At 31.1% G+C, this 12,775-nt stretch overlaps 2 protein-coding genes across 5 annotated transcripts in view; one reads left to right on the forward strand and one right to left on the reverse strand.

The window, feature by feature from the left end:
* Positions 1–12,775, forward strand: part of LOC129803583 (protein BUD31 homolog) — a 37,525-nt gene that overhangs the window by 15,289 nt on the left and 9,461 nt on the right. The gene's annotated exons all lie outside the window — the stretch shown is intronic.
* Positions 1–12,775, reverse strand: part of LOC129803558 (unconventional myosin IC) — a 36,300-nt gene that overhangs the window by 14,710 nt on the left and 8,815 nt on the right. Inside the window, exons 1-3 of one of the 4 annotated variants that reach the window (XM_055850212.1) lie at positions 4,304–4,479; positions 2,512–2,659; positions 2,327–2,442 (exon numbers count right to left, since the gene is read on the reverse strand). In XM_055850212.1, coding sequence (XP_055706187.1) covers positions 2,327–2,442; positions 2,512–2,659; positions 4,304–4,311 — 272 coding nt within the window. In that variant the 5' untranslated portion in view covers positions 4,312–4,479. Of the gene's footprint in view, positions 1–2,326; positions 2,443–2,511; positions 2,662–4,303; positions 4,480–12,775 lie in introns of those variants that run through there. The other 3 variants (XM_055850211.1, XM_055850215.1, XM_055850213.1) reach the window with 3 other exon arrangements.

Below are 12,775 nucleotides of genomic sequence, written 5' to 3' on the forward strand. Positions count from 1 at the left end.
TTGGCTTTCGGAATTTTGGCTGCCACCGCTCTCAAACCTAAAAAAAATTATTTATGAATAAAACTGTTTCATAAGTGGTACCGCGCACGCTAAAAATTCAAGAAAAACCTTTTCCAGTGCCAGTTTCTGAGCGCCATTTGAACAATTTTACGCGTTTTACGTATATTAAAATGGATTTTATATATTGTAGTTCAAATTTAAATAAATCTTGGATCTATTAGCATAATTCTAAGTTGTTAAAATAATTATTTCAGAGGTCTGGTGCTGAATATTTCGTTTTAAAGAAAATACTTGAAATATCAATTAAAACGGTTTTGGTTTTAATTTCCAGGATGCTCGTTACTTTATTATCTTGAACTAAGGTAAAACAATTAATTTTGAATATTATTGCAAACATTTAAATAAATTAAGCCCGAAATTTTGTGAGAAGAAACTGAATTTCAGCTTAAAAATCTCAGCTAAAAATGATTTTACTAAGCCAGGTGTTTCGGTTCACAAAGACATTTCGACAATGTCGAAAAAATAAAGTTTCGAATTACGAATTCCATTAGATTTGACTTTCTTGAACGTATGGACTTTTATTTGTCCAGAAACTTAAAGAAATTCATCCGTGACCAACTATTTAAATCGAATAAAGAAGCAATAGCAGCCTTAAAAGTATATACTTTGCAGAATTTCCGGAAACATCAACATTATTCAAAGGAAAATGGATCAAAAGCATTGAAGTTATAGAAGATTATTTATTAAAAAATAGTTTCATAATTATGTAGGAAGCAGTGGGGAACATTTGAATTGTGGTCCCTTTGAAAATATACTTTTTTCTCCTATTTAAAAAAAAAATATGCCTTATTATAATGTAATTCAGCATCACAATGGATTTCTAAAGCTACATAATATCACGGTAAGGTCCAGTTTCGTTTAAAAATAAGACAATAAAGCCCATTTTTAAAGGTGCGCCACTTCACCCTAATGTTTCTTTTATATCTTTTACACGAACTTTTCAGACAACCTGTAACCTTCGGCGGAGTTTGAAGTTTAATTCAAAGTTTGAATTGAATTTTGAAGGGTATGTTCAACATACAGTAGACTCTCTCTCAATCGTGAATATGGGGCAAAATGTCATCCGGTTTAGCGATTGAATTTAGCGTCAAAGCCTTTGTAAATTCCACAAAAAGTGCTCAATTATAAAGAATCACGATAAAATAGGAAGAACTACAGCGAATTTGAGCAAATTAGCTTCATAATTAAGCGTGAAAACTGTCAACAAAATTTGACGCCCGATTGAGAAAGAGCCGATTGAGTGAGAGTCTACTGTAATCTCCGATCGCTTATAAATTTTTTTTACCTAAATAAGAAAAGTAAGGGAATTAAAGGCATTCCGATTAATTAGCAGTCGGTGTTTCCCCAAGAGAAAAAATATTCCAAATTCAAGATCGATCTCGAAAGCCAAAAAAAGATACTTTTACTTCTCGTTTCTTCCGTTTCTGTTCGAATTTCGAAGTGTCTCGGTCTCGAGTACTAACATGCATAAATTTTCACTTTGTTGTGCGAAAAATCGAAAGTCGAGGCTCACAATATTCCTTTTCACAACTTTTTTGCTATGGTTATTTCATAAAATTTTATAAAAATCTTGCACAAAGTTTTAGTATGAAAATTCGAAATACTGTTTGAATTTTTCGAACATCAACAACATTTTTTGCAAATACAGTGCCCGCTCTCTAATCCGGATCGCCGTAATCCGGACGAGTTATCGACGGTTACCTTTAAAATCATTTTGAGGTTATGTATGCATGTGTGTTCAGCAATGAGAATGAATTATCCTGTGAAGTTTTTGTTCAATAAATGAAGTATAATAGCATAGAATTCTCTAATTTTGTCCTTTTAAACTTCTTTAAAACTTTTATTCTAATTCTCGGAAAAAACCTTGTATTATATTTTCAAGACGTTGAACAAATTCAAAAAATCCATCCGGATTACGAAGCGGGCACTGTAGAAATTTTACTTTTTAGCCGAGACACCTTTGGAGAATCAAACACCAACTCTAAGCACACCGATTATCATTTGCTTCACTAAATTGTGGCTAGGTGTAAAAGTTCTTTAGAATGTTAATAGGATGATGTGGATTGCTTACAGAATATTGAATTAGTTTTCTGTAAAAAAAATTGTGGTGTTCAGAGGTGTACATATTTGTTTTCGCAACACTTCGCCTTGGGAATATTTAATTATGAATTTTATAAAAGAATATTTTTTTAGCATATTCTCTGGTTGAGTTAATCCACAAAACTGGTATATTTATAAATAAAGATTAGGATTTTAGAATACTCACATATGAGGTGGTGCCTCAAAGAAATGCTTCTTCCTGTACACTCCAATTTCCTCCTCTGAATATATTGGCAACTCTTTGTAGGGATTGACGGAAATTAATACCTGTCCTATGTATGTCTATATTGATGGTAGAAAAAGAGGTGAAATTCAATATTATATCGTCGGCTTTGCATTTGGGCGACTTACATAAATAAGATTTTCCTGAAAGCGCTTCTTCAGGTTATCCAAGAAGGCATCTTCACTTTGGTAGTCTTCTAGCAAGACAAAATCCTGAAGACCAACAATGTCACGATCATGAAGACCTTTCTCCATTGTTGGATAGGCGTAAGATGTTCTGTGAAGAGAAAAAAAAAGAGGTATAATGAAGAGATCAATGAGATCATTTTTATTGTTGTTTGAAATGGATTCTCAATGAAAAGGCCAATTGCTTATGGCTTTTTTATCGTGCGTGATGAATATACAATTTAGCCACTCTTTTGAAGATTATTCCGAGGAGATTGTGTAAAAATGCACTTGTTCCACTTTCAGAGCACACATTTGGGTGTTCCTTTTTTTTGTTGTTAGTGATGGGAGCAAGAGTTACATAAAAATAGACTCGTTAATTTCTTCTAGAGAAAATCTCAAGTCAGGAAAAATTGCAATATCTTTCACTCTTTGGATTATTTATTGATGACAGTGGGCTATCTTTGACCAATTTTTCCGTTTGAAATTAGGAATTAAGTGGTTGAAGAGTTTCTGTATATTTTGATTTTATAACTAGGGTAAGTGTACCAAATTCCGGCCAGCTTGCAATTCCGGCCACATTTTTTGTTCCTCAAATTTCCATGAATTTTCAGCTTTGCAAACTTTAGAGATTATACAATGCAAAAAATAACAAAAAATATCGCTTCGACGAGCAAGATGATCTGAAAAATGCATTGGAAGAATTCCGGAAGGGCAAGGAAGAGAATGAAGGTGGCCGGAATAGGCCACCAATGCTATGTCTACATTTTAATTCATTTTAAAATGCATTAAGAATGATTTTAGAGAAAATAAAGACGATAAACTGTCTACAAGGTTCCAAGCAACACTCCTTATAAAAAAAGTAACACAGAAATTCAATTTGTAATTAAAAATATTACATTTCAAACTTGAGACTTTAGCGCTTGCATGCAACTATGCCGAAATCTGACACACTTACCCTATTTCTCTAATTTTTTGTATTTATAAACTTGGAATTCTGAAGACTTGTAGAAATTTTTCTGGATAATAATTTTGTAGAAACAGTGCAAGTAATGGGATTACTTTGTGAATAAAGAAAATTCCAATGTGTCTCAATAAATTCACTGTGGAATATTTCTCAACCTCCTCCCACTTTCAATTGAAGAAGTAGAAGGGTAAGAAGAAAACGGGAGAAATGCGACGTGTTTTGACTATTCAATGATCACTAAACTGTTAAATTTGTACTAAAAAGAAAAAATATTATGATTGAGGAAATTATGTTAGATGAGGAAGCAAAAGAGTCCAATTTCTTCTGGAAAATCACTCAATTTTTCTTTACGCAATTCTTTGCTAAATCTTTTTTCATTGGGAAAAATTATCATTTTCAGTATATGTAAACGTTTTATGTTTGTTTTTTATCCAATCTTCTTCTCTCCACAATTCAGTGACTCGGTGAATTTTTCTTTTTCGTCTTAACAATTCAGGTGACCACTTGAGGTAATTCTTCTCTCAACATGTTTTCAATTGAATAAGTATTATTATGTGATTCACTTTTGCCTGAGTTGTGGTGTTTATCAGTTTTCCTGGACTAAATGACAATTTTCGTCGGACTCTGTCTGTTGCTTTTCCATGTCTTATTATCATTTCCATCTATTTTTTTTTTGCAATATCTGCTGCCACTTAAATGTGTGACTTTGAAGAATATAAGGCACTTAACTCCACTGAAGATCTTGATTAAAAATGGTTAAAAGATGATTGACGATTTTCGGTGTGTTACCTATTCATGGTTGATGATGATTTGAGAGACGCCACCAGTAATTAAAATTTGAGGTGAAACTGTGGCAGACACAAAAATCACACTGTCGCACTGAATTAATTTGAAATAATATTGTGAATGCTTTTGAGGCCACAAACTCACTAAGTTTTGCTGTATTCTTTCACGATGAAATACTCAGCACGACAGAAATTATCAATATATTTCTGATAAAGTTGGTGGCAAAAAAAATTGCCATGTAAGTGTTGATATTTCGCCGCTAAGTACATAATGAGTTTTATTGAAAGACAATTCATTTATTGCTCACACAGATATCTTCATGAAATGTAGAGCATTTTATTGGACAAATGTAGCATGATTTTTTTTTAAAGTGCAAACACTATCAGATGGTTTCTTGTGTTCTTTTTTAACACAGTAAAAATAAAAAAAAATGCGAAATTTTTCAACTTGAGACTTTGATGCTATACATCAAAAGTACTTTCGAATCATTTGCCGGGTTACAACCGATATGAACCGATTTATTGCATTAATTGAATAACTCAAAAGATAGCCTAAAATAGCCAAGAAGTAATACAATTGATATTCGGAAAAAATACTTATCTTGTGTGATTATATCGCACTTTCGCTATTTTAGTGGCATTTTGAGTATTTTTCAATTTTTCAATTATTACAGAATTCGATAGAGAATTTTGTGCTCTTTCAGAATTCGGTTATCTCAAAAAATTTGTATACTGAGGATTTTGTGCATAAGATTTTCCCGATTTTCCAAACCATTGTTTCCTGTTCAAGTGACGTTTTCAAGATTTTCTTAAAAAGATCAGTAAAAGAATGGGTTTTTGGATAGTATATGCTGTACACAACTCAGATAATGATAATAAGATGATAAATAAGCAAATAACTACTTGTTCTAATGGTAATTTATTTAAAAAAAATGTTTTTGAATTAACTTATACAATGTGTCGCATTTGTGAGAAATTGGACAGTAGGGGAGACTGGGGCAAAAAGCCACAAATCGAAAAATTCAAAATTCAATATCTTTCAAGGTAAAAAAGATAGCCGTTCAAATTTTTTTCTATAGATAGCCACCATAGACCTTCTTCAAAGTCGTAAGTTTCTTAGAATTCGAACAAGGAATTTAGAAAATAAAAAATATCGAAATTTTTAGCCCTATTTTTGAAATATTTTCCTTGCAGAAGATAAAAATGATTACGTCCTTATTTTTCATAATTGATGCACTGGTGAATATTTTCTAAATAATTTGGATTTTTTTGAATACGAATCCGCTATATATTTTAGAATTTCACAAAAGTTCTTTTCTCCAGAAATCCTTTTATTAAAAATGGCCACTTGGGGTAAAAAGTAACAAAAGGTATAGAGCAAAAAGTAACAAAAAAGCGAAGCAATTTCTAATGTCTCACGGCGAGAAGAAACGTCATTATCATGTCTTGCCGCTTGTTGTTTGCATTTTTCAAACGATTTGCAGTCTTTTATGTGTTTTTTCTAAAATAGCTTGAAAAGCGCTTTTCTCGTTTTCTCACTTTTCTCGCAGAGAAAACGGTGTTTCACAAAGATGTAGATGAATAAATTTTCTATGAAAAGGACATGAAGCGAATCAAAATACGATTATGTCTGGTACTATTTGCCCCAGCATTTTTGAGAATAGTCACAAAATTACCTTTTAGAAATTGGCTCGATATATGTACGTATTTCCTTTCTGAATAGAGGAAAATTACTTACACAAAGTTGTAGAGTGGTAAATTTCCTATAAAACTGCGCTAATTAGAAATTTTTGAAGCGCTCGAGTAGCTTGTAAAAAAATAAAATATCCGTTTTGTGACTTTTTGCCCCAGTCCCCCCTACGTCTAAAGTTTCAGAGAAGAAAGAATCAGTTTTTATTTGGAATTTGCAATACCAAAATTTATTTAATGGAATATTAAAATAAAAATATTAAAATAAAGCGTAAGTGTGCCAAATTTCGGCCAGCTTTTAATTTTGGCCACTTTGAGTGTAATTCCGAACAATGAATTTATTTTTGTTTTAAGTATTTATGCATTTTAGGATGTATAAACAGAATAATTGTTAAATTTTAGGTATATTTTAAATTGTGTTGTGGAAACTCAGTGTGGAGTTCAACATCTGAGTCCAACAATAAAATGTGACAAATCGCCTGTGTTACTGACAGTCCTATGGTTTGTGGTGAGGTGCAGGGAATTTTCCTTTGATGATTTTCTTGAAAATTGATTAGTTTTCATTAAAAATTATTTTGCTTTTGTTAATTGGTGAAACAGTCTTTAAATTCCCGGTGAAATTTTCCAGCTGGACCCTGTATTTCATGCATAAAAGTGGATACTTCGTGAACGTCTCTCCAGTGAGGTAGTGTTTCCTATTCCGGCAATATCTTTTGCTTCCCGATATTTCTTATTTATTTTAGTTCTTTTCAATATCTAGGTTGCAAAATTCCCAAAGAAAAAAAAAGCGACGCGTCTATAAAAAAAGATGATGTGAAAAAAGCCTTGAAAGAGTTCCTGAAGGGCAAGTCGCTACGCGAATATTGCGTAAATTTGGGGTGCCAATGCCAAGATCAAATCTTCAGGATGAATTATACGTATGATCTTAGAACTTGTGGATCATATAAATATTTCAAACTAAACATTTAACTTGTTTCGTGTGACGTTTTGCAATTTTCTATCTGTTATTTCGCACAAGGTGGCCGAAATTATACTCACAGTGGCCGGAATATTACCCAAAGCAATGTCTATATTATTATTCATTTTTCAATATTTAAAGAAAATAAAGATGTTCAACTACTTTTCAAGGTTCCAAACAACACTCCTGAAAAAGTAGTAACAAGAAATTTAAATATGTATTAAAATTATTACATTTTGAACCAGAGGTGTGCAAAAACCGTTGAAACCGAATTTACGTCAAAATAAGTTTGTTATAGTAGCGTTTTTACCATTGACGTACATGTTTCATTTGACGTTTATTCGATTTCAACGGTTCTTACACGCCTCTGAAACTAACGACTACGGTGCTTATTTGCAACTATGCCGAAATTTGGCACACTTACCCTATACAATTTCTTATTACAGTAGACTCTGTCAAATTCGGGCATTTGGGACCGAAATGTGACCCGAATTAGGAAGAAATTCGGGCGACAAACTTTTTGAAATGCAACGATTTTTTATTCATCTGCATACACACATTGAATTTACATACTCATATTTATTGTGAATTGCATTAAAACTTCTCAATAATGCAAAATCACATCAAAACTAAGATAAACCATGCCGAATTTGATTCATGTGATAATCATATTCAAACTTGAAAAATGACAACAAACTTTTCAAATTTAACTGCTGCCCGAATTAAAAAGTAGCCCGATTTTAAAAGAGCCGAATTAGCGAGAGTCTACTGTAATTGGATTTTAATTTTTTGCACTTTGTAGACAGTTTATCGTCTTTTTTTCTAAAATCGTTCATAATACATTTTAAAATAAATAACAATATAGATACAGCTTTAGCTAATATTTCGACCAACTTGATTTTCATAGTTCCTTAACCTTCCGGAATTCTTCCAAAGTCTATTTCAAATCATCTCATTCGTCGACACGGCATTTTTGTTTTGTTTTGCATTTTGTAATCTCCAAAGTATCCAAAAACTAAAAATTTATGGAAATTTGGGGAACAAGAGAAGTGGTCGAAATTGTAAGCTGGCCGAAATTGTAAGCTCGCCAAAATTTGGTACAGTTCCCCTTCCAAGCACTAGCAATTTTCTGTGTTCCTTTGCTATTCCGAAATCCTATGTCTGTTCTTTGCATTGTTTGTTTCTTAAAGCATTTTACAATATAGCCAAAATTTATAGACTTTCGAGAAGCAAAACAACTAAAAAGAATGAAAAAAGAATTGAATACACTATTTATTAAATATTTGAAGAAAATTTCATAATTTTGATCAATTTGTACTCGGAAAAAATGTCTTGTTAAACGGACAAATAGATCCTGTTCAAATTTTGTCAGAAGGATATTGTTTACCCGCTTGACAAAACTTTTTCTTACATTTTATATGCTGAAAACATCCTTTTGACAAACTCTTAACTCATAAACTTTTCTTATTAATTTGACAAGATTTTTTTTTTCAAAGTAGTATCTTAACTTTACCCTCAAAGTGTCCAAAATTACAAGCAGTTTTCCTAAATTCGTATTGTTTTGAAAAGAAAAAAAAAGATTTTCGCAAAAAGTCGGCAATACAAATTCTTATTTTGTAAAATAATTATATATTTTTCATACCATAATAAAATCATTTGATGATAGAGATGTAATTGAAAATTGGTTTTCATTTTTCAAATGAGATTGTCAAAAAATATTTTCACTTAAAATGTAAGCTTTTTCTCATGATCTTTTACAATATTCTAGTAAAATATAGGCGTAAAATTAGGTGAGGTACGATAATTAATTGAAAAATGAGATTTTTATTTATAAATCCATCCGACTTTTGAAGGTGTCGAGAAGATGCGCATCAGAGAAGAAATGATGAAGAAACAAAATTAATTTGTCGAATGAGACAACTTGAAAATTTGATGGTGATCTTAATGATGCAAGAAATAATACTCTCATTTTTTTTACACTTCACTATTTCCATTTCAATGGTTAAATTGACATTAAAAAAGAGAAATGGGATTGTTAAAAATAGAAGATGAGGCAAAATTGAGGGAGAAAGCGATTTGTTTGGTGGATTAGTGTGTTTGGGTAATTTCTTGCAGAAAATGCAAAAATAATTCTATACATCAGAGAGTGTTTATAATAGAGAAAATGAGGAGTTCAATTTTAAAATAAACAATAAAGGCAAGTGACAATTTTATGTAAATTTGGTGTAGCAAATGCCATGAATTATTTTTGCCATGATGTGCGCAAGAAGAGTCACTCGCGGGACTCAAGTTCAAAGAAGTTTATTGGGTGCATGAACTTCCTGATGGGTGGATGGTGCTATTTTTGACAACATACACGCACACTTTGGAGAAAATCTTCTTTCTCTCAGTCGTCAAAAAAACCCCTTTGCGTCTAAAACTAATCCTCTTCCTGCTGATTTTTTGCACTGTGCAAAGAAAATCCCAATCCAGATGGATTCAGAGTATTTGCGCAAAAGTTTCGAGATGTGTCATTATGGGGTTCGCACCCACTCAAGAGTTACGAGTGATAGGGATAGCTTATGTGATATCGTTTGGAGCCAAAGCGATATAATACCCTGACGATTGAGTTGATAAGTTTAATGATTTATTTCGCAATCCACTTGAAATGTCTTGTACGAATTCTCCGAAAAGGAATCTTCAAGTGGCAGATTAATAATTATCAATTTATTTATCTGAAGAAATATCATCGATTCAAGTAAAGTTTCAACTTACATAATGTATGAGAATTAATTAGAATTATACTATTAATTGATTCCAAAAATGCAGAAATAGAGGTCTTATGTGTTTTGTAAGAAAGTGTTGGGTAGTTTTATGCCCAACGCACAATAACTTTTCTTTTGTAAACATATTTTTGACTTTTCAATGAGAGTGAGTGAAATATAGATCTAGTCATCTCGCTCACTCTCATAGGAAATTTTGATAACATATTTACAAATAGAAGTTATTGTGCGCTGGCCATTATACAACTCAATTTTTTTACATCACTTTTTAAAAAAAAAATCTAATATTTATTTCTCTTTGATATTGGCTATCTGAAAATATTTAAGGTATTTCTTTATTATTTATTGTTTGTTCTCTAAAAAGGATGTTTCATATTATCGTGGATTCGCAAAACTGCCCCGCTTACCCATGAAAAGTAACAATAAAAAATCAGTAGGGTAACTGTACCAAATTTCGTCATAGTTGCATGCAAGCGCCAAAGTTTTAAGTTTGATATGTAATATTTTTTTTAATACAAATTGATTTTTTATTAATTCTTTTTAAATAGTTTTGCTTGGAATCGTATAGATAGTTTATCATCCTTTTTTCTCTAAATTCATTTTATAAATTTTAAAGTGAAAAAATATATAGACACAGCTTTGGGTAATATTTCGGCTACCTTAATTCTCATGATTACTTGACTTTTCGGAATTCTTCCAATCTTTTTCACATCATCTTGTTCGTTAAAGCGACATTTTTTTGTTTTTTTTTTGCATTGTATAATCTCTATCGTGTGCAAAACCAAGAATTCATGGAAATTTGAGGAACAAGAGAAGTGGCCGAAATTGCAAGCTGGTCGAAATTTGATACAGTTCTCCTATTGCGTATTTGTTTCCTATCCTTTATTTACACTGATTTTTCTTGATTTGTGATCTAAAAACTAAGTAAGTGCAACTGTACTTATAATATAGGGGAAGGGTTTCGGGCTTCGCACATATTCTGGCTTCGAACACTTCATATTTTTTGATATTCTTTTAATAAATCTGACTTAATTTTTTCAGGAAATTTGTAAATTAAGACTATAGCTTTTAAAATAGATTGACATAGATAGGTTAGATTTATTGAGACAAATATGAAGTTTTCGAAGCCAGAGTGTATGAGGATGAGGATTGAGGAGCCTAAAAGCTATCCCCTAAATTTGCTTTTCAAATTTATTGTCATCTGAATAAATGCAAAACGAGCACAGCTTTTTACATTTTTTCTCAAGCAATTTTTCGTCTCCTGCTGATTTAGTACAGTCATGTTCTAAAAAATTTATATCTTTACCACAAATAATTTATTTGTTTTAAATATGTAGGAGAAAGTGGCCTGCCTTTGAATGCGGCAGCCTTCGAATATTTCAATTTTTTCTTTTATTTTCCAAAGCAAGAACCCTATTCTCTAAACTATAGTCAATACAACTAACTAATTTCTATTAACTTCGATTAATAAAATAGAATGTTTGGTTTGGGAAATAAGAGAAAAAATAAATAAGGCAGACCACTTTCCTCTACTTGTAGTTTTATGATTAAGCTATACTGCAATAATAATTAAATCAGAAATTTAAAATACATATAACGGGGATTTTTTTAGAACAGGCCTGTACTAAATAGCTCTCACATAAAATTTTCCCTTTGATATTTTTCATAAACTAGAAAAATAATTATGAAAAATTGAAACTAAAATAAATGTTTTGTCTATATTATTGATATTTTTACAGAGAAGTGAAATATAACACAATTCAAGAAAGTCTCTGTATATTTAAAAGAAATCTTAAGCCTGTTAAAAAAAATGCCGAAGTGAGATTATTAAGAATATCATTTAATGTTTTGCGAAACTTTTTGTTAGGTAAAAATTAAATTATATATTTCCAATATATCAATGATACTAAAGAATAGAAAATGACTCAAGTTAGAAGTTGAATAATTTTATATTATTAAATATTTCACAATTTGATTTTTCAACTCAAATAAACTTTTTCAATGGTTTTGTCAAGACTCTGAACATCAGCTATAAGAAATTGGTATTTCATGTTTTCAGTTTCAATTTATTGATTTGTCCTCGATTTTTCATTTTCTTTTCTGCGAAAAATTGCAAACTTCCGTCATGATTTGATTAGTAAACTCATATACGCTAAAGATATATCTAATTTTGATTCTTTTTTTAGAATAATAAAATATTTTCAACGTAATAATTATATTACGCAAGATTTCTTCAGTTAAGATTATGACACAGCTTTAATTGTAAAAATTGAAATACATGACGAATAATTTAAAAGTAAGATAGTCTTTTATCAAGACTGTGTAACAATTCCTTTTAATGTTGATATGAGAGTTATCACTTTATTATTTTTCTTTTCTATTTCGAGAAACTACATTCAGAAGCTTTATCGCAAGAACTCCATAACTACAACAAAAAAACTTTCAATAATCTTGAATTTGTTTCTTTAATTGGTCTTTCGTGCAATTCAATTTGTCGATTTCTCGCCAATTGCTTAAACAAAATTCTCCTGAACATTCCGTAGAAGGAGGTGCTTTAGTGCAACAAGCCAAAAAAAAAGAATGCAAGAAATTTTACTCAGGCAGGAGGTTACATCGTGAAAGCACGAAAGTTATTAAATCATAGACAAAAAAATAAGATTGAAGCATAAATTGCTGAAAAATTGCAAATTTCATCAATTTGTTGGGCGAATGAAATTATTCACATTTTTTATGTGTATAAATATATCTAACATTTCTTTCTCTCTCTGCACACTATTACTTAATAAATTGATTATAAAGTCGAGTGTTGTTTATTGTGTTGTATTTGGGTAACCAGAAATTATGATCAAAAACACTGTATCTTGTGTTATTCACCCCTTTTTGCGGTGTGTTTGAATTTCAAGACCGGGAAATGAGGAACAATTTTGAAGTCGTGCAATTTTGTTGAAATTGCTGCAGGGCATAATTCTGATCTCTCTTTCTGGGCTCCAGGTGACTCTAAAGGGGAGAAATATATACGCAGAAAAAAGATATATGTTGGAATGTAACCGAAAACCTTGAACAAGGT

The sequence above is a fragment of the Phlebotomus papatasi genome, chromosome 2 (genome assembly GCF_024763615.1).
Source record: "Phlebotomus papatasi isolate M1 chromosome 2, Ppap_2.1, whole genome shotgun sequence".
NCBI classification, from domain to species: domain Eukaryota; kingdom Metazoa; phylum Arthropoda; class Insecta; order Diptera; family Psychodidae; genus Phlebotomus; species Phlebotomus papatasi.